At 41.4% G+C, this 24,685-nt stretch overlaps 2 protein-coding genes across 5 annotated transcripts; both read right to left on the reverse strand.

Moving 5' to 3' along the window:
- Positions 1-4,886: 4,886 nt before the first annotated feature.
- On the reverse strand, positions 4,887-23,668 carry Side (motor axon guidance molcule sidestep). Of its 4 annotated transcripts, none has more exons than XM_076378071.1 (12): positions 23,546-23,668; positions 10,356-10,512; positions 8,344-8,555; positions 8,148-8,258; positions 7,848-8,072; positions 6,931-7,227; positions 6,694-6,824; positions 6,450-6,609; positions 6,084-6,386; positions 5,408-5,863; positions 5,116-5,325; positions 4,887-5,012 (listed from the first exon to the last, which is right to left on the reverse strand). In XM_076378071.1, exons 2-12 carry the CDS (start codon positions 10,442-10,444, stop codon positions 4,969-4,971), a joined length of 2,238 nt encoding a protein of 745 aa, XP_076234186.1. In that variant the 5' UTR covers positions 10,445-10,512; positions 23,546-23,668; the 3' UTR covers positions 4,887-4,968. The 4 variants fall into 4 exon arrangements, with proteins under 4 accessions (XP_076234186.1, XP_076234183.1, XP_076234185.1 ...); XM_076378068.1 differs by having other exon boundaries at positions 5,402-5,863; XM_076378070.1 differs by having other exon boundaries at positions 5,402-5,863; positions 10,356-10,488; positions 23,546-23,616.
- On the reverse strand, positions 22,122-23,522 carry LOC143179542 (uncharacterized). The gene is made up of 4 exons (XM_076378840.1): positions 23,508-23,522; positions 23,148-23,417; positions 22,835-23,048; positions 22,122-22,750 (listed from the first exon to the last, which is right to left on the reverse strand). Exons 1-3 carry the CDS (start codon positions 23,520-23,522, stop codon positions 22,920-22,922), a joined length of 414 nt encoding a protein of 137 aa, XP_076234955.1. The 3' UTR covers positions 22,122-22,750; positions 22,835-22,919.
- Positions 23,669-24,685: the final 1,017 nt, after the last annotated feature.

The following is a 24,685-nucleotide window of genomic DNA, read 5'->3' on the forward strand; positions in this document are numbered from 1 at the left end:
GTCTAGTCTACAGCGGACCAAAGAATTCGTCAATTCACTATAAAATCTTCTGTAGACGATAATGAGGCAACTCATTTCCGTTTCATTGGCGTTTTTTTTTTCCATTAAACAAAGGGGAACGAAGGAAAGAAAAGAGGACGTTGAACGAACTGACAGTTGAGGATTCGAAAAGAACAAAGAGAAAACAAAAAATAGAGAGCAAAAATGACGGTAAATTAATTAACGTAATGTAATTACGCTAAGAATTATAAAACTCTTGACGTTTCAATAATCCAAGAGAAAGCAGTACGCAGCGCGTATTTTATGTTTAATAAAGAGTTGAAAGATTGTCATATTGAAGAAAATAGCAAATGCATCGAAGAAGGAGTAAGGATAGACAAAGTCAGACTTTACGTAATAGTTTCGTAAGATTATTGTCGTTGGCACTGCACTCCCAGGGGAATATTTCGTGCTCGTTACAGAAAATAATTAGTGACGGCTAGCATCCGAGCTATGCACAGTCCTACGTCACCGTTACGAAACAAATTTGCTAACCCTGCAAATTGTACCTCCCGACGCGACGATGTTCTAATGCATCATGGAGGCAACTAAACCATGATAGTTATCTTTAAACGCATCGCGATCTTCGTTCCGATTAAATGGAATGTTTCTTCACTTATTAGTTCACATTGAGGACGGATCCAGAACAAACGAAATGAAGTACTTATCTAAAGAATATAAAGGGTTGAAATTTTCAATTTAAACGGTTGAAACTTTGAATTTAAACGGTTGAAATTTTGAATTTAACCATCTGAAATTTTGAATTTAAACGTCTGAAATTTTGAATTTAAACGGTTGAAATTTTGAATTTAACCGTCTGAAATTTTGAATTTAAACGTTTGAAATTTGGAATTTAAACGTTTGAAATTTTGAATTTAAACGTTTGAAATTTTGAATTTAACTGTCTGAAATTTTGAATTTAAACGTTTGAAATTTTGAATTTAACCGTCTGAAATTTTGAATTTAAACGTTTGAAATTTTGAATTTAATCTTCTGAAATTTTAAATTAAAAAATTAAAAATTTTTAATGTTAAACCTCTATAATTAAATTTGATATTTTATTCCTATTAATTGTAGTTTATTCGACGTTAAATTTTCATTCCAGCGATTTAATTGAATTAACGGAATTTATTACGTTCGACTGAACCTTTTGTCGGACGTGTTTGTATCGTTTTTCTACAGATTGTGTTAAGTATTCCGTACATATTTTGCATTCGTCTTGTTTTTCCCATCTCAACTGCTTAGGAATTGGCAATAATTATGAAAAAATTAATTCTGTTCTCTCTTCTACTTATCGTGTAAGTGTTTTGAATCTGCCTCTTATTAGAGGACTCGGAGCAAAGAGTCGGCAGGTATTATCATTGGCAATTCTGAACGAGTGTGTGGAAATTTTAATGGAATTAGTGCGACTCCAAGGACTTCGCTCCTGCAATGCACCGATGCATCAAATACGACTATACATTCCGATGGCCTTGTGCACATGCGTTCTATTATGCGTTCCAATTAAATGAAATTCGCTTGATGTGGTCGTTTCAACACCAGATGATCGCTTCTAATGCCACTATATGTAGCGCTTTATGGACATTAAATAGTATTCGGTGATCGTTAACCAACTGCTTAACTTATTGCTATGTATTAACGACCTGTTGTATCTCATTTGTTATAAACCACCTTCGATACAAGATGTTAAATACACGTGAAATATTTTTGATAATAAATAACGATGAATCGTTCATTATATTTTATCTTGGGAACGTTTCCTTGCAATTAAGAATTATATAACCTACTTTGCTGTTTGAGAAACGTGTCACTATCGAATAATTAGTAAAAAGAGAACATACAAGAACATGCTACTTTCCATTCTTTAATTAAATTCATTCAATGTTCAGAGCAATTGGGTGGAGACTAAGACCGAGAAGTTCAGAGCACGAACGACGAAATATCGTCGCATGGACGAACTTTATTCTCGACTCCTCCTTCAATAGGAACTACGTCTAGGGTTCGTTAACTTTTTAGCCGCGTCTCGTGACACTGCCACTCTGAGAATATTCTATATCTACGCTAAATATCGCGTCGATCCTTCCCAGCCCGCCAGAGACAGGCAACAGAAATCGTTCCTCGGTCGCATAATAATTACAAAGTCCCAGTAGAAATTGAGTGAGAAGAAAGTTTCGAGACTGAAACGAGTACGAGGGCAGGCGCCGCGGCGCGCGGCGGTGCACGGCGGCGCGACGTCCCACGGGCACAGAAGCAAGAAAATTGAAAGAAATTCAAGAATCCTTAAAAGCTGTACGTGCAAGTAAAAGGATTTATTCGCCTCGTGGGAAACGTTTACCCCAAGCATGTCAGATTTAACGGGCACACGCGGCAACGAGGTGGCAGATTCGCTGAAATAACACGACTAGCCCCTAGCATTCTGCTAGCGCCGTTTTCTATGATCATAACGATACCGTGCTTACCGCGCTACGAGGTATAACTTAATTATTTGCTCGACACCACGTTCGTCCAGTCCACGTTTCGAATATCTCTCTGTAATACACAATTATATTTGCAACGGCTGTCTCGACGCGACGCTTACGTTTCCATTAGAGAACGGCTAGCAGTATTTCCTTTGGTTGTCCACGTCTGGTTTTATATAACCTACTGGCACGTCTATTCATCCGTCCGATCTTGGAAACCTCCTTTACTCGTATTATTAGAGAACGTGCATAACAAGATCGATAACGGATTTGTTCACGTCAACCCTCTTCTCATCGAAGAACTCTTGATCTTGATACCGAAGACTCTGCAAGAAAAAAAATTTCATGAAATTTCTTGAAACTTTTGGACGTTCTAACTATCCTGATAAATTGTACTGAATTCGAATGGTTGCGTTGTAATGGGTCAAACGGATCTGCAAAGCTATTAACGGAAGCTCCGCTAATGATGATTGAATTTTTCCTGTAATTGGTGCCCGACAACTAATTTAACGAAAATAGAATATCTGTCGCGATCGACGACACGATTATCGCGACATTGATGAAGTTTCGGTTAATCGAGGGCTGACGTCCGCCACGCCAGTGGCAATGAATGCAAAGTAGGATTGATCGAGGAATCGTTGCAGCTGGTTTTTCTTTTCTCTCTTTTTTCCCAATATTCGAGATAGGGAGTACAGGAATAATTCTATGCAAGGATGTTTTGTATTTTCATATAAATCAATAACGCACGTATAATTGCGTTTTGTTATGCTTAATATAAATTCCAGTATGCATCATGTAATTGAATTCGAGTTGGTGTTTGCGTGCAATGTTCTGTAATCTAGCACATATCAGGATATAATATAATACAAGGTAATATAATATGTATAATATAATAGGATACAATTAATCTATGTTACATTTCTGTAGAAGAATGGATTATTATTGACACGAAAAAAAAAAAAAAAAACGAGATCCATTGTGAGTAATTTTTTCAAACGAATAAAATTTCTGCTTCAGTTTCGTTCTTTTAATTTCGCATATAGACTTCAGTTTCTGAACATAGCGAAATGTCTCATTAGCGAGACGTTTCGACTTATAAATTGGATAGTAAATCCTTAGCATACACAAATAATGCTGGTGTTGGTTACCTCGTTTGATTTTGCGGAGATCGGATTCATGTTTGCTTAAAGATCCGTGCGTGCAAGCAGACTGTCCGATGCGCAAATAATCCGAGCAATCGTACACGGTGAGAAATGTTTTGGTTGGCTGCTCTACTTGCGGCGCAGTTGTTGGCCATCGCCTTCGGCTGGTTCAGGCATAGAAAAGTGGAAGAGCCGGTTAAAAGGCTGGAACTTTATTAGAAAAGCCGGATGGAGTATTCCGCCAAACAATACGGTTTATTTTCGACCGATGCCCTGTTCTCTCAATTCTCGTACTCCCCGGAAGTACGGTGTAATTTACGGATATCGGACTTTGCCGATGGCCGTATTCGTTATTTATTTCGGTGAAATTGTGCGACAAGCGTTTTGCGTTCCGAGAACCTAAACGAACGCGAGCAAAAGTCACAGGATTTTAGGAAATTGTTTATGGTAGTTGCTATCGAACTATCCAACTATGCACGCTGAATTTTGCGACAGTATCTAAACCGCGCCGATAACCGCGAACGTACATACGTTTTTTCTCTAAAAAATCGACAGACAGCTTAAAACACATTCACCATTGAAAAATGTTCAGCTTCGTTTACAAAACAATTTTTTTAGCTTGTGGTGTTTTCAACGCAAACATATTCAATGAATATTTATTCGGCGGTTTCATCGTCAAAATCATAAGTAATATAGCGCTAAACTATGCTATTTACATAATTGAATAAGCGTTTCAATTTCTAAAGAATCTTATTTATCGATTTGGCATATCCTCTTCGAGAATTCGCCTGGAAAGTACAATACTTAAACGTAGGAATTGAGTCTTAACATCTAGAGGGACGATTGTAAAAATATCTGTACACTTTATACCTTTGTGCTACGAATATCGTTATATCTATGGGAACTGGTAAGCTTTCGCTAAATTATTGGTTAGGACAAGGCTGCTAGAGGCGCTCGATTAAATAATACTTTGTCTGTTGCTCGTTAGAATAAAAAATGGCACGAAAGTTGCAACACGAAGCGCAAAGCGCAATAAATAAGGCTTTAACTTTCGTCGTGGAATCGACGCTTTAAAAGATATATCTACTAATCGTAAAGTACAGGTACAGGAATTCTGGAAACAGAATTAGATCACACTGCCTCCCTATCTTATGGCTTATAGAGTTACGTCTTACATCTAAAAAAATAGGCACTTCCGCTCGGTGTGTATCTACACAGGACGTCGTGAAAAGCATATACATACATACATACATCTATGATACATAATGGCGAATATCAAAACGTTATTCCCAGTTGCAGAAAATGAAGGAATTCTTCATGTAAGTACGCTAATCGTGCAAATCGATCTCCACCCTCTGCAGGAGATCCGGTTCTAGAAAAATAAATAAACGTTTAAACAATTTTAGTTATCATTTGAATCAAAGATGAAAGCTATCAAGAAATGTTAGAATAGCATCAGAGCATAGATATATTACCATTCCGATTTTCTTCGATGTACAAGCTCGTTCTTTGAGAACGTCTGTTGTCACCTGAACATCTGATTCTTGGCTCAACCCTTTGAGCAGAAACATAGGTGGGAGTGGTAAAATCGTCCGGTTCGTTTTTAATAGGCGAACTGCTGCGTTTTCTACAAATAGCCAGGCCGATGATAACTCCGATACCGATCAGGATCAGAGCAATCGCACCTTTCATTCAAAATTGTCTTTAGTCAGCAATACTTTCGGAAGAGACTAGAAAAAACGTAAAGCTATCTTTGTTTACCTGTACCTGTTAAAGCAATCACAATGATTAAATTCTCCGAGCTGGTCTTCGGTAATGCCTTTTTAAGGTCCTCTAAGAAGATGCCAGTCCTCTCCTCCATTTTTCCACCGATAGGCTCAGCAACCCTAACGTGTCTGAAGAGTGCGGGTTCGCTTCTCCCCCTGCCATTGACTGCGTAAACCAATAAAGTATAATCGAAACCAGGCTCGAGGTTGTGCAGTAGAAACTGAGGCCTCTGATTCCTTTCCTGGCGAATCACTGGAATTTCCCCGACCGTTCCCTGATCGTTCTGAGGCGCGTGTAGCGTTGGAGGGTTCACCTGGGCTCCAGGGATTCTAGGTACGCGACGAACTTCCAGCAAAAAGTACTGTGGAGAACCACCGTCCGCTCCAGGGACACAATTCACTTCCAGTGAATTGGTTTCGTTGCTCAGAGAACAGTCGAATGGTGGTTGTGGTGGTTCTGTGAATCACAACGTTTATTAGGTTAAAAATACGGATCGTTTTATAAGGTGTGAGTTTCTCCATCACGTTTTTTGTTCAGCTTTCTAGTGAACCGTACGTTTGACAAGATACTTTACGAAACGAAAAAGTATGGCGGTAACCAAGTAAGGCGGTACTAAGATTCGTTCAGGGTTCTTTCGCAAAATTTATTCTAGTTATCAGTTTCCAAGGACACGTACTTCCTGGCACGATGTTGAATATACAGGGCGTCCTTTGTCTGCCGACGCTGTTGCTCGCCCAACAAGCCAGAGTTCCAAAGTCTGTCTCAGCGTTAGGAGTGTACTCCAGAACGCTAACGAGCCCGTTATTCTGAGCTCTGGAGTTCGACATAGGCAAGACGTCACCGCGTGTCCCATTGTACGTCCATGAGAACCTCACCACGTCTTCCGGAACCGCGTCTACCTCGCATCGCAACAACACCGTCTCGTGACGTCCCGCCACAATTTCTCGTCGTTCATGCCCTATCCTACACCTTGGCGTGTCTGTCAAACAACTCATTTTTATTAGAAAATAGAAACTTCGAAGAGATGGGGTGGGATACTTACATTTCATATGAATAAATATTGGCGGACTGCGCCCCTCTCCTACAGAATTGATTGCTTTGCATGAATATTCGCCGGAATGAGCTAATGTTATCACTCTGAACGTTAAGGTGTTTGAGGCTATTAACGTTCCACTAGTCACGTCGTGCTCTAACCGATTATCCTGGAATGGATCATTAGGAATGAATAATTTCTATTGCAGTGGATTCGTGTACAGTAGATATCTAGGTATATCAAAGTCTCTCACGTTGTGGTACCAAATGATTCTGGTCGCAGCTGGGTTACTTTCTACGTTGCAAATTAATTTTAAGTCATCCCCCTCTCTCAAGATGTCCAACATGTACCCGGTGGCCAAGTGGATTGAAACTACAGGAGGATCTAAGTACGCACACCAAAGAAGCGCATTGTACATTTTCTGCTCTTGGAATGTATCGCATTATAGAGAATAGAAGTAACGAATATACCGGAAAAGCGGAAGACTTACAAGCGACGCTAAGAATCTTAGTTTGTTCGAGAACACCACCAGGAAATCTGGGATTTTCAGCTCTGCAGGTCAGTTCTTTGCCATCGTCTTCCTTGCCGAGCGCCAAAGCCAGCTTGCTAATCGTGGAATTACTTCTCTGTGTACTGGACATGTTCGGATCGCCTATCACTTGTCCACCTAGCCTCCAGATAATTCTGGCCGCGGGTGAGCTTCCCCAAGTTTCGCAGCGCGCCGCTATTGGTCGACCAGCGTAAATCTTCTCTTCGTTCAAGACGATCTTCACGATTGCTGGCCTCACTATGAACATGAGCTTTTGCTTACATCTTATGTCCGGAGTGAATCGAGTCAAGAAGCTACAAAGGAAGTGAAACTGCTGCATGCTTAGATCATTCGAAAGATTGCTACAGAATTCGCGCGAAAAAGAGATTTGTAAGTGAACGGAGTTCGTGAAAGGTCCGCCGTGGTGAAAATAACGGACGGAGGGAGCCACATGCTCGCCATCCAAACCGTGTATTTTTACTTTCGACGACGATTCTACGAATTGCAGCCGTCAAAGGAGTTAAGAAGGTTCGCACAAAATCGTTGGAATTCATCTCGCTTCCGCTGCGGGTCACTCGCGTCTACTATATTTAAATTTCTTTCTTCTTCGTCTGTCGTAGCCTAAGCGGCAGGACCTTCGGCTGAGTAAGAATCGCGTTTCTTTCCGCGCAAAACGTTTCCGGTGCTTTTCGTTCTAGCACAGGAAAACGCTGTCTCGACTGTCAAAGAAATCTGTACAATTCGTAGGAAATGGAAGCTTGAGCAAGCTGTAAAGCAGATTTTCTTCAGACACTTGCAAAAATCTTTTGAAAGAATTGATTGAAAAGATAGAAAGAAAATAAGATGATTAAAGGTAATTAAAGCTGGCGGACACTTACGATAAATGTCTAAAGGAACTTCTCGGACGATTGGTGCAGACATCTGTGCCGATTGAGCCCTGCACTCTAGCTTGGTGCCCCATAACGATCTCGTCACTTTATCGATGACAAGATGGTTCGCCGTGTATTTACTTGACGAACCTATTGCTTCTTCCGGAATCGTATCGACGACGTTGTCCAGTAGCTCACCATCCTTCCACCACGTTACGGTAGGTTTCGGTCTTCCTACGATAAACATGCGTTTTGTGATACGTGGAACGACGTAATGGATAAATTTTCTAAAAGGAAAAATTAATTTACCTCCAGACACTTGACAATTTAGACCGAGGTTGTAACCCTCAAGAAATGGTCCAGCTACTCCAGTCACTTCTCGCCCTTGGGCATCATATATCACAGGTCTCGATGGTTTTTCTGAATAAAGGAATGAAACACAAACTTGTTGATCGTACTGTCTTCGTTATGAAAACATTATCTAATCAATGAAAAATATGCTTACCAACAAGCGTAAGGTTCACGCGAAAATTTCTCGTCGGAGAATTGACAAAATCTACTCTACATCTAAAGATCCCCTGGTCTTTAAAAGTAACCTTGGTGACTTTCAATTTGGCTCGTTGACCATCACTGATCAAAAAGTAAGTCCTGTTGCCTAAATCGTTTCCGATCGCCGAGTGAATGGCAGTTGTGAGGTTTCCACTTCTCGCATCTAAGCTGCATAGAACGTAAGAATATTTCCATTACAAGTGATAAAATGTTATCGCATAAGGAGAATGAGATAACTCGTCGCAATAGTTTCAAGATCAAAGTATCGGGGTGACCCGGTTACGTTTTCTGTTGAATCAATTCTTTACCCGATCGAAGAGTCAACGATCGAATGACACATGAACGCGTTGACACTTCCGGGAGGGACACAGAGCTGGTAAACAGCTGGTTGGCTAGTTTCGGTGACTAACTCTAGCGTACGTGGCTATTCCCAGAGAAAAAAAGAATAGTTGGCAAGCGTACAGTCAGCGAATTTAGATGCACCGAGAACAGTTGACCGTTACGCAATGTTTAAGAGGAAGTCACCTCAGCAACTATGACGGAAAAAGCAACCAATTCATAGTCGATTTCCGTCAAATCGCGAGGCTGGTTATAAACGCCTCGGTCAGATGCACGGTTCCTGTCATTTCACCCTTCGTACAACCTCCTGTCCCACGCTCGTCTTCACTCGGATTTCCATTTCTTTTTTCTTTCTACTGCAAGTTATGGGAGCGTTCCGGGTGCAGATAACCGATCCCGTGAACACTCGGAAAGCCACCTGCTTTGCGTTTGCTTCTAATGTCGGTCGTTTTGCTCCTCTCGCTGTATTTTTTACGATCGTCTTTTGACGCGGAACAGACCTCGTCTTTCGAACCCACGTCTTTTCACCCTTTTTCACGGAAATTTTTTTCCTCTACCGACACGCCTCAAACGGTAATGCAAGACCTCGCGATCAACGTCTCTTTTTACGTCCAACCTCACCCTTCTTCTTAAATAAACGAACCGAGATATAATGTTTACGTGGATTTGTCAGCGCGAAATAACATTCGACGCTGATCAAACTACCATGCTCTATTTCCAGAAATTCAGTGGTATCAGGAGTTTCCTTCGACTAATGCTAACAGTCCTCGAGCTCCTTGTTTATTTACTTTACGCGACCTACCTCAATTTGTCTTTTATTTGACCGATGAATCGCGCCTTGTGAGAAAAGTTGAATGGTAGATAAAGAATGTACGTTCAGTTTCTTGGTGCATAAAGCTGAAGATAGCCCAAGTAGTGATAAGAAGACGGATTTTAAGGGGTAGTCTCAGAAAGCACTGCAAATTGTTAGAACGTACGAGAGACTAGAAGGTGATGAAGACAGTGGCCATAAAGAGGGACCTTATTCCGGGGGCTTGAGTCGAGATATTTCGAGATGCGATCTCAGAACAATGGCATCTACGGATAATAAGCATAACGGAGATCCGGGGCAAGTCGCAGCAGCTATTCTGGCTTGTGAATCAGTTCCCATGCAGGAACAGGAAGTTTCGTATACGAAATGGTTGCTGAAAGAATTCGTTTGTCTCGCATAAAATCGCTGAAAGTTCACTGACGAAAACGGGTGAAACTCGCCACGATTTTTACCACGCTATAGCCAAACGGTCTGATTCTACTATTACTACGATTACTGAAATGAGATTACGAAATGGGTTTTATAAAAAGAAAAATAGAAAAATCAGTTTCTGTTAATAGGGTACTAACCGGTTGGGATTTACAGGCAATAAGGACAAAGCTTCAGAGAAACACCTGTTGGAAATATCATTTCCCGGTTATGCTCATTTTCTCGTAATCAGAATAGCGATTGTTATCGGAGATAGCAGTATCTCTTAATAAGCCAAAGAGATGAAAGTCGAAAAGCGTTTCGTATAATTGTAATGAGTTCCAAAAAGCAATTTCATTATTTAAAGGACATAGCACGCTGTTATTTCAAAACTAGAGATCAAGTATTACCTGTAGAGAGGTATTCCATCAGTGCCTTTGAACCAGATCACCATACTGACAGAGTCATTCGCTATAGGGGGGATGAGACTGCATGGCATTTCAACGTCCTCACCCTCATTGGCCCACACCACTGTTAGCGGTGCTGTAAGAGCGTAAGTCGTAGAACCTTCAAAAAAATTTACACAAAGACATGCATTTATCGTTTATTCATAACTTATCTACTAATGTTCTGTTTTTCTAAACACAATCAATTTAACACAGTCTAGTCCCTTTTCGTCAGGTTGGTCAAATTGCTTCGTGTATAAGTATATCAGCGAACGAGCACCAGCATAATGCACGCACTAAATGGGTGCATCGTTCTTGGCTCGCTATTGTGCTCATTACGCTTTGGGTTCGTCGATTTCAGCTATTCTGGGACCCGACACTATTAACAGAGAATTGATTGAAATTCTGCTGCATCGCCAGTTCGTACCTATAGTACGACAAGACTTGAAGGGTCACGTACAGAGCACGATCAAATATTGTGTTGTTTGCAAAAGTAGCCTGAGGTAAGTCGCAAGACTCGCGTAAGTGGGAAATACTAGCTGCCAAGAGAGAATGACCAAGATATCAATGGCATACCGCGGTGTGCATTAACACTGATTTACATACACGTGTATCGTTGCGCTACATCGTTTCTATTTTCTTCGTGGGTAGAACTGCGACAATTCTAAATTTAGATCGCGTATGATAGTGCACTATCTCCTCGATATTTATTCGTCAGTGCAACGTTCGGCGTGATTGCTCGAGCGTCGTTGGCGGACTTCAGCCCATGTTTTGAACTTCGAAAACAGCAAAAAGATTAAAATCGATTTTTATTTCACCCTATCGATGTTCTCGATTTACCACCCTGTATAGGTTTTTTTGTATTCGCGCCGTTATAACGTGCCACTGTACGGTGAACGATTGGAACTATTTTATGGTCGGGACATCCAAATGAGAGTATGAGCTTATGTAATACCTATTTCCTTCTTGAATTAACCGCGACTAATTAACTCCTGAAAGCTTAAATCTGTAACTTTTGAACCTCATTTCTCAGGTCTCATGTCAACATACGTCGATGCATTCTAGAATAGAGTTCCAATTTCAGACGGGAATCGGTGAAGATTCGAAGAAAGAAATCTGTAGTCCTAGTGTAACGTTATGTAAATAATACTTGTACGAGGGATAACTCTGTTATTTTTGTATCGCGTTGGGAAACCACGCTTCCGTTGAACTCATCTATTTTTGTGTTCTCTGCTCCAGGTTCCTTTCTTCGCTTTTCTTTACTCTCGATTCGGCATTCACGAATCGAATTTGCGAGTACTAGAAGGAATGGTCATTAGAGTACTCCGAAAAGCATGAATAACGCGAGGAGAATAATGTGCAATGTATAATATGTGAAAGAAGTAGCAGGTGCAGTCTCGTGTCCCCACGCATTGCGTCATGCATCAGGTCACGCACATTGCCACGAAATAATTTGCAAGTTTTCATTGACGCCTATCTATTGTAGCCACACGATTGCGTGTTATCGTGGAATTTCCGGACATTTGTTTCGTACGTTTGATACCAGACTCCAGCACGACAGGCCATTTCCACGGCACTCCTTCGACTATAGCGCATTCTTATTTGCAGATGCAATATCGAGGATCGTCGTTGCTGTTCTTATGATGCTTTTGAACGTTCCTGTATCTGTAAGAGACAACTTATTAAGTTCATCATTAGTCGTGTGCCTTATCTCTCTAATCTGTTGCTGTCCAGCTGCACTTAAGTCAAGTTTATTTCTTCGCACTTCTTTTACTTGCTCCTACCAACACCTGTTGCTATCTTCCCTAAAAGAAGTTCAGTTTTCCAATAAAATTCCAACTGTCACCAGCTACGCTTCGATCCGATGGCTGTTCCTCCTTCTTTCAAAGCGATACTTTTGCTGGTTCGAATTTATTGAAAATTCAAGATGGAACGATGCGGTTCGGTCGTGATTAAATGGTCGAAATCGTGGGAAATAAGGTGGTTGACTGTGACCATAAAATATGGAAAAAGGTTTTAGCCTCCGGCATTGAGCTGGCAGAAAATGACAAGTGTGAATGAGGCTCCGCAGTAACATTTTGGAGGTCCTTCGATAAAGAAATCGAGCCGTTCAATATTTCATTGAAAGACCTGTAATTATTTAAGGTGACTCCTCCCAGAGGTCCAGAGGCGATTTGTAGCCGCGAGGACGTACGATATGCGTAAGATTAAACTTCTTCGTGATACGCCCCTTGGTTTTCCGGCTTCCCCCGCAGGGGTCGACCGTCGGCACCCTTTTTAGCTCCATCCAAGGGTGACTACAGAGATAAAGGTCTCCCGTTTGATCGCTTTGTATGGTAATTTCATCGAGGATGTGCGTTCTGAGTCCTCGCGGCTCGTCTATTTTGTTATTCAAACTTTACCCGCTTTAAAGGGCTGCTCTTTGCACCGCACCGCCTCGAAAATTTCATCATTCAACCTGATGCCTTTCTGCATCGCTAAACTCTTTGAGCCTGACGTACTTTCGCGCGTTATGTCCCGACTTTCGAACGTTCTCGTGGATCATTTTCCAACCAATTCAGCTTTCCTTGACATATTCTTAAAATACAGAATAAGCACAGTTTAACTATTTTGGAATTTCTGTTCTTTTCGTTAAAGCTAATAATCGCTGAAATTTAGAATAAAATTTATTTACTACCTGTGTTGTATATAGAATCGCCGATGGATCTACGATCTACAGCAACAGCGTGCATATTTTAAGAGCAGGGTTAGAATTTGAAGCGCGTCGGAGGGAGGTTCTTCTTGAATTCCTTCGAACTTTCACTCGAATGCGTTCTCGTCGGTCGTCTGCCTACTTAACAGCTATAAACGACGCTCGTCGGGTACCTAACGCATTCCTGTTGATGCGAGCAACTTCAATCTGCAAACCTTGACCGCCAGTTTTTCATTTTTGTCAAGCTAAAAAATTAGCTGTAGTGGGGGGGTACTCTGGCGTTATGATAAACAGTCACAGGGACTAAGAAATGAAGCGGCGCCAGTTTACGACGTCGAAAATAAGTCGTGCAAATTCTTCAGCTTCGACCATTTGCCCGTCGACCGAAATATCCACTGGTAGATTCGCCAGGCAGCTTCCCATTTTTCGATCGAACGTACCCGTTATATCGGAAACATCGGTGACACGTCTCTTCTCCTTCTTATTTCCTCGGTTCTTTGTTGTTCATAGCTCGCCGCACCATTGAAACGACAGGTGACATTCACGTTTGATGGATGGCACTCAGGGTAAATGGGGTGGCGGAGATTAATAACGCAATTATCTTGACTCGCGAACGTGTCTAATCTTGGTAAATTGTGACAACGAGTGTATATACGACAGCCTTTAATCTACCCGTTTATTTTCGTTCTTAAAGTGAAATAATGAACACATGATTTAAACAAGACTGTTGGCGATCAAAATTATTGACAGTGTTTAGAAAACAGTGGTTAAGAATAAGGAACGATTTTAAAATGCACATTTGTAGAATGCTTAAGATGCGCCTAAAGAGTCAACGAACTGTTAGAATGTCGAAAACTTGGCGATTCGTATGCGGGCGCGTGCGAGTCTATTTGAATCCTTCCGGTTGCTGCCGATAGCCTCGAGTCACCAAACTGCTAACTTACTCAATTCGGGCCGAGGTCGTTCGCTTTGAAATAAGTTTCGGATCGATTCGCAGTACCTAACTACCTACCTACCTACCTTTCTTTTAGATTAATGGGTCTTTCTATGAAACGTGCAAATATAACCCGTACTAAACCTATTCAAATTCATTAATTGAATTCGGTTATGTAACGAATGTAAAAAATCATCTCCCTACTGCACTGAAATTTTCTTCGAATAAACTAAAATAGGATTTGGACCAACATACCCTTGTTCTCAAATTCACGTGAGTCCTCGGTTGCTGCATTTGCTCGACGTGCTCGGAGCAGTATCAGCAAACTTGTCAGAAACACGTGTTTCGACGTGCACTGCATCTCGATCCAGCAGGCGAGAATCAGGTGTTCGAGTTGACGCGCGAAACACCGCCACGTCCGATTGACACCACAGGAACATTCAGTATTCTTCACAATTTAGATACTTCTATCTTTCGTCGCTGCTTCTGTTAACGATTAACTTTTCTGGCGATATTTTAGACCACAACCATTCAACGACGTTGCTCCTTCGATGGAAGAGAAAGCAAAAAATACCGTGGAACACATTCTCGGTGGCACTTGAACGTCACTCGCTTATTAGTTTAAAGAATAAAGTAGTTAAGAGTTTGTACCGTAAATTATGTTTATCACTGCGAAGTTACGAGACTGTTTATCTTTCGATGGCTCTAAGACACTGACAATTCACGAAGATGAGATTCTGGCGTTTTTTGCGGCGGAATTAGCGCAAGGATTTCCGACAGTGGGAGTTTTCTATGGACTTCCGTTTGACTCGCTATTGCGTCCTCATGAGCAGCCCTTTTTTCTGATCGCCGCTATGCGCTGCGGTCACACATGTTCGTTATTAGTCAGAACACGTCGCTAGCCGGGTCGAAATCTTTTGATTAACAAAACGAGCCGACGTTTTTTCGCGTCTAAGCGACACTCGAATACTCTCTTTGTCCCTTTTCAAACGAATTCGTTCTTTCCTCGCACGTTCGCGTCCTTTGAATTCTTTTCGCTTTGTCAGAATTTTTGTCGCGAGTCCTATCGCGTCTTGTTCGTTTTGCGCGTCTTCTCTTCGCCTGACTCTGCGATTCCTCTTCCCGCACTCCACTTTCTTCACCTCCTCGAACAATTTCAACTTTGATCTCGCCTTCAAAACGACTCGGGGCTTCCTTATTTCCTTCCTTTTTCTTCGTCGCGTGTGTCGTTCCCTTTGCGTTGCGAGCCTGTTATTCTTGGGCCGCTTCTTCTTTTTCCCGCGTAGCCAGGTTTAAATTAGATTCTCGATCAGGTGGCTCGATCGCGCGCCGAGCTTTATTTTCCTCGTTGCGTATCGATCTTCCGCGAGACCGTAATATCGGGAATTCTTTCGATCGCGATACAGTTTCTGCTGAGAAATTTTCACTGTAGTCGTTCGATTCTATATCGGTGTATTTAAAATTGGTGGAATTTCAATGGATATACTTTAATATTGCACTTTTTAGTTGAAAAAAGGTCGAAGTAATATCGAAGTTTTCCGGAGCGAAGAGGCTATCGATAACGATGAAAGTTGGAAATAAAAGAAAAGGAAGATAAAAAAAAGCGCGATTGATCGTAAGCCGTATGAACGACGGCCGAGAACCGTCGAGCAGCGGCAACAGTTCGAGATCGTCGTCGTCGGCAGCGACTGCCATGGAACTAAAACCAAAACCGAAGACACGCGTGTAGCTCTCCCCACTCGTGCACCCGCTTCGTAGGGCACACGCACGTTTAACCGAGCCCCGGGTGAGGGCACGCGATTCCGCACGCGATTCCACACGCGTACGCACCCGTGTTAACGACTCCCCGATCTGTGCTCTAAATGCACACGCGTCTTAAAGCGCGTAAAGTGCATCCCGTGGTGATACACTGTTATGCGTCCGTGCTAATGACGCCTGCTAAATTCTTCTGCGGTTCACCCTCTTCACACCAATTCGAACCCTTAGTTTTCTTCACTGTTTCTGCTTTGCCCTCCTTCGGGCGTAGGGGGATTCAAAAAATCCAATTATTCTAAGGGTGTCATTATCTCAATGACTTCCGTCGAAAATTCAATCGAAAATATTGCTTTCGACGCAAACACACACGCAAATGTGAGTGAAAGCACGCGCACAAGACAGGAAGGCTGGAAACGGATGCGTTTCGCTTCGCCGAGTGTTTCTGCCCGATACGGTGTCCCTGTTTGGTTGACTCGGCTGTAAGGGGACGCAACTGAGTTTGGTGCGGTAGAATAAATGCGGGGTGAGTTTCTGGCATATCATCGTACAGACGATTACGCGAGCCGAGAGGGGGCTAGAAATGCTACAGCATGTTCATCGAGGGTGGAGTCAACGCTGGGCCTGCGAGGGGTCAGGAATGCGTACCGAAAGAAGAAACGTGTCAGTCCAATGACCGCGCCGTGTTTGATGGATTACTCGGGCTGTCCTGTCCGATAGCGTGATTTATTTGTTTCTATGAATCTTTCTTCCGCAACATCGTACCAGTTTTATGTTGATATTGCGCTACTCGATTATATGAAAGTTGCAATCGTTCTCTTACCCTTAACACTTGCCTTACCGTAACGTAAGGTGTGTCATGTAGACTGCGTAGCATAAAATTGAGCGACGTTTGGCTATTGGATCAAAGAGGCAGTCAAGAATGTGTGTGTCACGAAATGTTTATCGGCGTGCTATTTTTTCATAAATGAAGCTTCAGAAGGTATTGAGGCCGGTAGGGTGGCATTATACACACGGTGTTTCTAATGTCGTCCCTCGGTTCGCAGAGAATCTATTTTCGGAATCTTTGCGTTTCCCTGGTTGGATACTAACACCTTCTTTTCGAGCAGCCGCCTGCACCCACGCGAATGCATGAATTTGAAAACCGAGGATTGCGAATTGTTTGTGATTGCCAAAACAGTTTCAATTCTTTATTCCTGTTTATGCAACGCGGAGGAAAAACGTAGCCGACTTTTAAGCTTTATAAACGAGAACAAATGGGAATGGAAAAAGGGGAGCAGAGCTAGTTATTCGCGAAAACGTAGAGGCTTGCACGGTCGTACTATGTCGCATTCAATTGTTTAAATATTGTCCATGTCATGACCTTATTTGTGCAACAGACGAAAAATCTCATCGAAATTCATCCACTCGGTTAGATTCAAATGAACGCGTCGGTTGGTGTATACTCGAGTGCTCTACCGGCCACTCGAAACTTTGCTAGTCGCTCTGTACATATTTATTCTTTACAGAATACCGTTTATGCGCACTTTAAACTAAACAATTCCACCATTTTGCTACCTTTTCCTTTTCCGTCTGTCATTTCGAGCATCCCTAATTCAATATTAAAACTCTGCCTTTCTGTATAACTTCGGTCGACTCAAGGTTTAGCTTTCGGGATGGAAGGCTGTAATTGGATTCGTTCCCCCCAAAGGGGTGCGAATCAATTAGCAACAGCTTCCCTAAAAAAGGCCACTCTTGCAGCATAGAAAAAAGTTGGAGTCACGTGCTCCTTATCTCACGACACCCTTGACGGGATTTCGAGTCGACTAAAGGCGACTGTGTGTCGAGATGAATCGTTCCTTTCTATCGATGAAAATTTTCCAAGCTATTCTCGAACGCGTTCATCGCAGCTGCCATTAACCGGGACCTCTCTGTCATCGGGCATCGAATCTCTCGGTCTGTGGGCGCGCGCACATTTATGCGTGGGGGGAATATCGCTGTGTACAGGCCGTCCTACTTCTCTATGTATTGCGTATACCGAATTTGAAGCGGACGAAGCACACTGGAGAAGAGACAGATCGATATCTTGCATCCCTCCGCTGGATAAAATACGTCAGTTACAGCCCTTGTGGGGTATAAATAATAGAATTATAGAAGAGACGTAATTGTCATGAATTAACGCGAAATTTATGGCAGCCCGTAGGTGGTCCTTAAACGACCTACCATCCACCTTTCTCCTGCCTTTCCTCTCTCGATCAATTCGAATGAAGTTATTATTAAAATCATTTAAGCCCATAACACGTGGGCAGGATATGCCAGTCTCTGAAGCACCAAGATAAATCCTGCCTCCTGTCCGCTGAGTGTCATAACACTCCTTCACCCTTGACAAATACGAGCTCTTATATTTTTTAATTAACAATAACGATCGTTAACCGTCGTGTAGGTTTATGAGGACGCGTAAACGGTGGACATCCTTGATTTCCTGTGAGATAAATGCTCCTCATGCGGGCCACCGAATATGATACTTCCGGCTAAATATCTTACCTCGACTCGAGTTTACAAGGCGAGAATTAAGATTTCGAATGAGTCGGTGGGGGCAATCTTTTTCTGTTTCTGACGCTAAGTTAAAAAATAAGTACTTTTAAAAATTCTGAGACAAACGACAAATTATTTTGCTTTCGACTGTTAATGTACTTTTTGTATTTGTCTTATCGATGATTCGAGATAAGCGAAATTTGTGTCTTCGATGGGATTTCTGATGTAAACGACCACGTGATTCGCGTTAATTCGCGTGAATCGTATAGAGTTGTTACTCATCGTTCACCTGGAGGTGGTACACTCAAAAGCAAAGTAGTTCCACTTATTAGTGACTCACGAATGCGACAGACTCCTGTCTAGGAAACATGCAACAGGGAACGCATGGTGATGACTAACGAGAATTGAAACCGATCGATAGCATTTCGAATGCAACGATATGAAACAAATCTCGTTTCCTAGACATTAATATGTATAGGCTAATGTTTTTCGTATCATCCAATTAGACTGTATTTTGTGCACAAGTATATTTCATCCGAATTTCTATCGATCAACTGTGTACAGATTTATTACGTTAAATTGGTCACTCAGAATTTTAGGAAGTAGCGTAATGTTTGAAATAGTATAAAGGGTCCACACAATTATTTTGGCAGATTGTGTAAGTTGTGGAACTTATGAAACTTATTTCAATATAATTGAAATCTTACAATGGTAAAAAAAAGTACCTTTCCAGGCATCGGTAAGCGCAGGTAATTTGAAAGAAAGCAAACGCAATTTATGTCGTGATTCGTGTTCTACGTCGATGCTTGGAACGCAAACGAGATGCAACTCAGTTGAAATCACCCTTCTGTCGTTTTCGCGGGGAAACTTCGAGGTTTATCGATCAGTTTCCACAAGTAAGATCCAGTGGCGGTTCCAGTGACTCGTCTAGGAGAATGAGTCATGCTTAGCCTATCGTGACACAGTCGTATTATTTTTATGGCGTTTTCGTATGGTCACCATGATTCACGAGGGATGGATGCTTTTCCGGCGTCCTTCGAGAACGGAGCATCCCCCTCTCTGTCGCCACAGTTACGGCTCTCTTGCGAATGAATCGTCAGAAATCCCACAACGACGCCCCATATGGAATCATATAGTCCGCCACTGCTAATTATTCCGAGCGGTTCGAGTGGTTTCGTTTAATAGAACACATTTGTTAATACTCCAGGGAGCTCGCCTATTCGAGTTCGGATCGAGGTCGCAGCTTCTGGGTTCGGAGCCGCCGATTAACTGGCTTTGTCTACGAACAAATTATCCTGTTCTCGGCACGAAATTTGACGACCATTTACATCGGTGATCAATAGGGAACACGCGTTTATTCGACATGCTTTTTTAACTGAAACCGCCTAACATTAGTGCCATTTTATAATATTCTGCAGGTGCATTTCGTGATATTCACAGGCATGACAGTTTTCATACTTTTTAGTTAATCCTCTCACCGACAGATAACGAAATACAAACTTTCGTTTCAGTGGAAAAAAGTAGAAAAGACTTGATTAGTTTATACTTTTTCCAAAAGCTAGTAGGATTACATCCAAAAACATATAAATAAAAATCACTATTTTTCGCGTTGACAGTGCGGATAGTGTTGAGTAAAGCAGAAGTTTACACAACAAACGTTTGATTGGGAAACTCGTAAAGCTGCGCCGTGGATCCTGTTGCTATCAATAACTTTCGAAGGTGTGAGTTAGTCCATTTAACCATTGGGTCTCGCTTCTGTCGTGATCTGAATGTATGTAAGAGTACGCACGTGTATTGGACATATCCACTCGTTTGTACATACTGGATACAGGTAGGTCCTAAATTGTGACTGTTTAAACTGCTTCATCTTTAAGAATAAATTATGTTCACCACCTGAGTAGACTCAGTGATATTAAGATTTTTCGATGTATGCATCAACGAGATAGGTGTAGAATAAACTTATTATTTTATGGGATTTTGTGTCACATTGTTTGCAGTATCAACTTCGCAAAATGCGAATATATCGATAATAACAATTGCATGCAGTGACTCTTGCAAATTATTGCTATTTATAATTGTTAGGTAACGATATATATGTATAAGAAGCCATATGCTAACCAGAATACCACATACAGCCGTATACATTCAGAAGCCGTATGCTGTATTCAGTATGTATAGATCAGTGGTCTTGTCACACTTCTCCTAGATGCTGTTCTATAGCTATTCCTTTCTTTCTATGCTCCGTTCGAAAGACTTCGTAAATAAGTGCCGCGCCGTGCCGTGCTATTGTGAAACAGCCTCAGCGAGATGATACCGACGAAGAAAGTCGAAAGGAGAAACGTGACTTATCCGATACTAAGAAAATTTCGTATGAAGTAAAAAATTTTTCGAACTGTATCTACTGATAGAAGGAAAGACAATCGTAGGAGGGAATTGTAGACTTCTCTTGAATGGAAATAGAATAATTTTAGTGCGTTTATTACGTATACGTAAGACCTACGGTCGTTGTTGCGTTTCAAGAAGCATCTAGCGTGAACTAAAATTATTACGCTGAGATCGTATAAAACGAAGTAGAACGTAGAGAAGCTGCAAACGAGAAAGAAAGAAAAAAGACGCGAGTCAGGCAAGAAAGAGGCGAGGGCTGATGGGAGTCGAGAACGCGGTGCTCTTCGTTCAACGCTCTGGCGCCAAGAATTCGGCATTCCCGAATTCTTCAAGTTTTTACCAGAAGATATTGGCATTCTTTTCGCCTTCTAGGCTACGTGTCTCGTCATCGTCGCTAAATTGGACTCACAGAGAAGGAATTTATCACTGTTTCCACGTTTGGCCAGGCCAGTTTCGCGTTTCTTTTCGTAGGACAGAAGCAACACGTTCTACAAAATATTCACGATTGTGCAAATAGTCGAGTGAAAAATAGTACACCACACCGATAAATAATATCGACCGGGAGTTTCCTCTGCAGGCATATTAAACGAAACGTTATGCAATTCTCGCGTGGCTGAAGCAAAGGAGACAAGCCAAGGCTTCGTTTGCCTCTTTCTCTCTCAGTATCCCTGCGCGAAGATCTGCAAGGGAGTGAGCTAAAGAGGGAGCCTAAGAAACCAAAAGGAACAGATCGTGGCCGAAGAGGAGTGGAGCGAAGGAATGTCGCGATTTTATTCCAGGTTGGACAACACATTTCCCAGCATGCAGGCTAAAATAGGGGCATGCACCTGTCCCTGTAGAAAACGAGAATTTCTCCTTCGTATCTCTTCGTCTCCATCTCTCCAATCCTGCCTTGTCTGCTATTCACCACTTCTCCTTCGACCCCCGAGCTTCTCATTCGTTCCTTCTGACCAATGTTCGCTCCAGTTATTCTTCTCCTTTTCATCGTCCACTTATTCCCGTTTTCTCTGTTTTTCTCTTCCAAGATTCAATTTTGGTTTTCACGGTCGCTTTCGTTTGCATGCTAACTTTGCTGTTCTTCTCCTATACTTCTTTTTTGGGCAGCTTTTCAGAATTATCGTGAAAATAGCGTAAATTACTTAATGTCAGTCGGATATTGAAGCTTGCGTGTCAGAGCGTATTACTAACACAGGCTGAAATATTATTGCGTTACCCATAGGTAAGTAACAGGTATTTGCACATACTCATATAACAAACTTTCACCCTCTGAATTTACCTAGCGTAAATTGAAATTTTTCATGCGTAAAGTAAAAATTTTGCTTCGGCTTTGTTTCCTGTTTTGCTGTTCGTTTTTTTCACTCTCTGAAATTAAATTTAAATTTGACCAAGGGTTTCAGGAATTTACAGCAAAATTTTCGTTACAAAATATTGAATAAGTTACTTTTATTTCATAGTAAGAAAACGATGCTTGCACCTTGCGACTCCCAATAATAATTCATTCCAGCGCGCACAATTGGAGGATATAAATTTCTCGAATCCACTCTACTCGCTTTAACTCTCCAGAACTACTTATGCGACCAACTTCACCGAACGAGTTTATGAAGCGGTCCTCTAATTGTTCGTGTTCACTATTGAATCTCTTATTTCAAAAGAAGAAATTCGCGGGGATACCCACAAATATGCAATCTGCCTTGTCGCGACTTAATCGAGAAGAAAAAATATTTAAGATAGCCATTTGTTTTGGAAGAAACACATATGCTTGTTTCTTTTATAGTGGAAGAGAAATTTCGTCACATGGAATTGAGCTAATATATAATAAGCTTCTGTTTGACAGAAGAGGCTCCAGTCACTTTAAAAACCTCTTCTCGTGATGCGTCCCGTGGGAATACTTTCTCTTGCTTCTTCTCTCTACCTCTTCCCTATCCACGGGTGGAACTCCCCACCGATTTGTCGTTTTTCTTCTGTTAGTGAATAGCATCAGTCGAATCAGTCTATCTCTCCTGGCATGGGAAATTTATTTTGGCTCAAGGTCCGACTCTGCTGGACCCATGCGCCTTTCGATGTCGTCCGAAATAAGTAGCTCTGTGTACATAATTGAAACAATTGACAAATATCTTGCCTCTTATTGAATCCTTAATTACTTCAAGAATAAGAATTTCCAGTTACTGTTAGGAGTATTATCCTTGGTCCAAATAGCGGGTAACGCGTGTTCCTAAAATTTGAAACATTTCTAGTTGCGAATTTAGAGTATCTAGGTCAACTCTAGATCATGATGTTCCTGGAAGCAGTTGAATTCATGGCAACACTTCTCGCGCGAAGGTCGTAGCTCAGAATTTCGTCTAATAACTCGATGTCTTGCGAATCCCGGCTGACACATCTTCTAGATATTAAGAATTATGACTGGTCGTTGTGGATCGGCTAAAGTCTAATAAAGCTTGAGAAATTTTGAATTTTCTCCTTGAATAGGAACGAAAAATACGATTTGCAAGAATGGAAAGCTTTGAGCGACAATGACGCATCCTCGAACGCGTTGCATACGCGACGAGATCGCAGAATGCATCGATATCCAAATATAAACGAGTAAATGGTGCGGTCTACGGGCCGTCTGGTTATTTATCTGCTTTTCCAAGATTATCCCGGGAACCCTCAGCTGACTCTTCCGTTTGTTTCTCAGGGACACGGACGTATCTCTCGGTTTCGTCGGAAACTGTCCTCCAGCATCGCTTACGTTGGGGTATATATTCCACAACTATTTTATGCAACTTTTTCTACGTATATGATTGAATTAAGATGTGCGACAAGCGATATTCAGAGGAAGACGAGCACACAACAAATATACAGAAGCATTTTTCATCGATTCAAGTAGCGTTTCTTTACCTTGTAGAGTATGTAGAGAATGCGTGTTATTCGTTGGAAAGGTGAAGTGTCAAATAGGAAAGAAGCTGAATCCACCGTAATACCATTTACAAGAGTGTCGGCACGTAGTGCAGCTCGCGAAAGGTAAGGTCTGTTATAAATACATCGTGTTCGAAAATAGATCTTGGGACTGGTGCAACAGCAAACTGCGAATCGTTCGAAGCTTGCTGGATACTTGGACATTTGAAGGAAAACGTTGGTAATTCGTAAAATAGTGTTCTTTGGAAAAAAAGAAAAATTATACGCAATGTACGATATATTTTAATTTTAATATTGCTCTAAAATAGGGTAAGAGAAATTTGAAAAGCACGATGTCGGAAATGTATCGGCGAATCAAATATGTTTAACTGTCAAGAAAATGAGTAATACTTTAGATTTGTAATTTCACTGGGAGACTTTGTTGAGATAACTAACAAGAGGTATTCAAGCGTTGCCTTTTATTATTTCGTACTTTGATGCTGTTATTGCCGCTGAAGCTTTGCGTAAAAAGCATTTACTATTAAGAATCTTTGAGATTGTAAAAACGGAGAAAAAAGTAAAGACTAAATTGGCAATAATTAGAGAAGCGATTAGCATTTATAAAAAAAATTAACAGATAAAAAATGTATTTATGAACCTTAAAAATTATACAATTAGGTAGATATAGATTAAATATTTTCCAGGATGTATCTGATCCCATTTTAACAATTGATTTTAATTAATTTTATTGATTAGAGATATCTAGGCTCTGAAAAGACCCCATGGGTCTGGGTACAATACAGATACAATATTCAAATGAATTATATAGTTCGCGGAAACTGAATTCCTGCAGCCATCTATCGGTGACACATATGTATTAACTATGGCTTACTCAGTAGTAACAACAAAACGCTAACATACACAGTCATTGTTATTATTAGATGCAATTACCATGGTTTATCACAATCTTTACCGCTTCTTAGGTTTTTGTTAATATTTCCTCGAAAAATGTAAATATTTTAATTCTTTTTATGTCCTACGCTCTGAGTGCTCTAAAGATCCATTACCATTTCTGTATCACGCTCAACGTTAGCGACTGTACGTGAAATAAGAGTGCAGTGCTATGAGTGGCAAGAATTCAAA

This window comes from Calliopsis andreniformis, chromosome 5 (genome assembly GCF_051401765.1).
Source record: "Calliopsis andreniformis isolate RMS-2024a chromosome 5, iyCalAndr_principal, whole genome shotgun sequence".
Taxonomy (NCBI): Eukaryota; Metazoa; Arthropoda; class Insecta; order Hymenoptera; family Andrenidae; genus Calliopsis; species Calliopsis andreniformis.

Coding starts and splice junctions, on each gene's coding strand:
- Side (XM_076378068.1), bottom strand. CDS start 10,444: ATGCCATGCAGTCTCATCCCCCCTATAGCGAATGACTCTGTCAGTATG. Junction 8,073..8,147: donor AAATTGTCAAGTGTCTGGAG/GTAAATTAATTT, acceptor TGTTTATCGTAG/GAAGACCGAAACCTACCGTA. Junction 5,864..6,083: donor ATTCAACATCGTGCCAGGAA/GTACGTGTCCTT, acceptor TGTGATTCACAG/AACCACCACAACCACCATTC.
- LOC143179542 (XM_076378840.1), bottom strand. Junction 23,049..23,147: donor GCTTTCCATTCTTGCAAATC/GTATTTTTCGTT, acceptor CTTAATATCTAG/AAGATGTGTCAGCCGGGATT.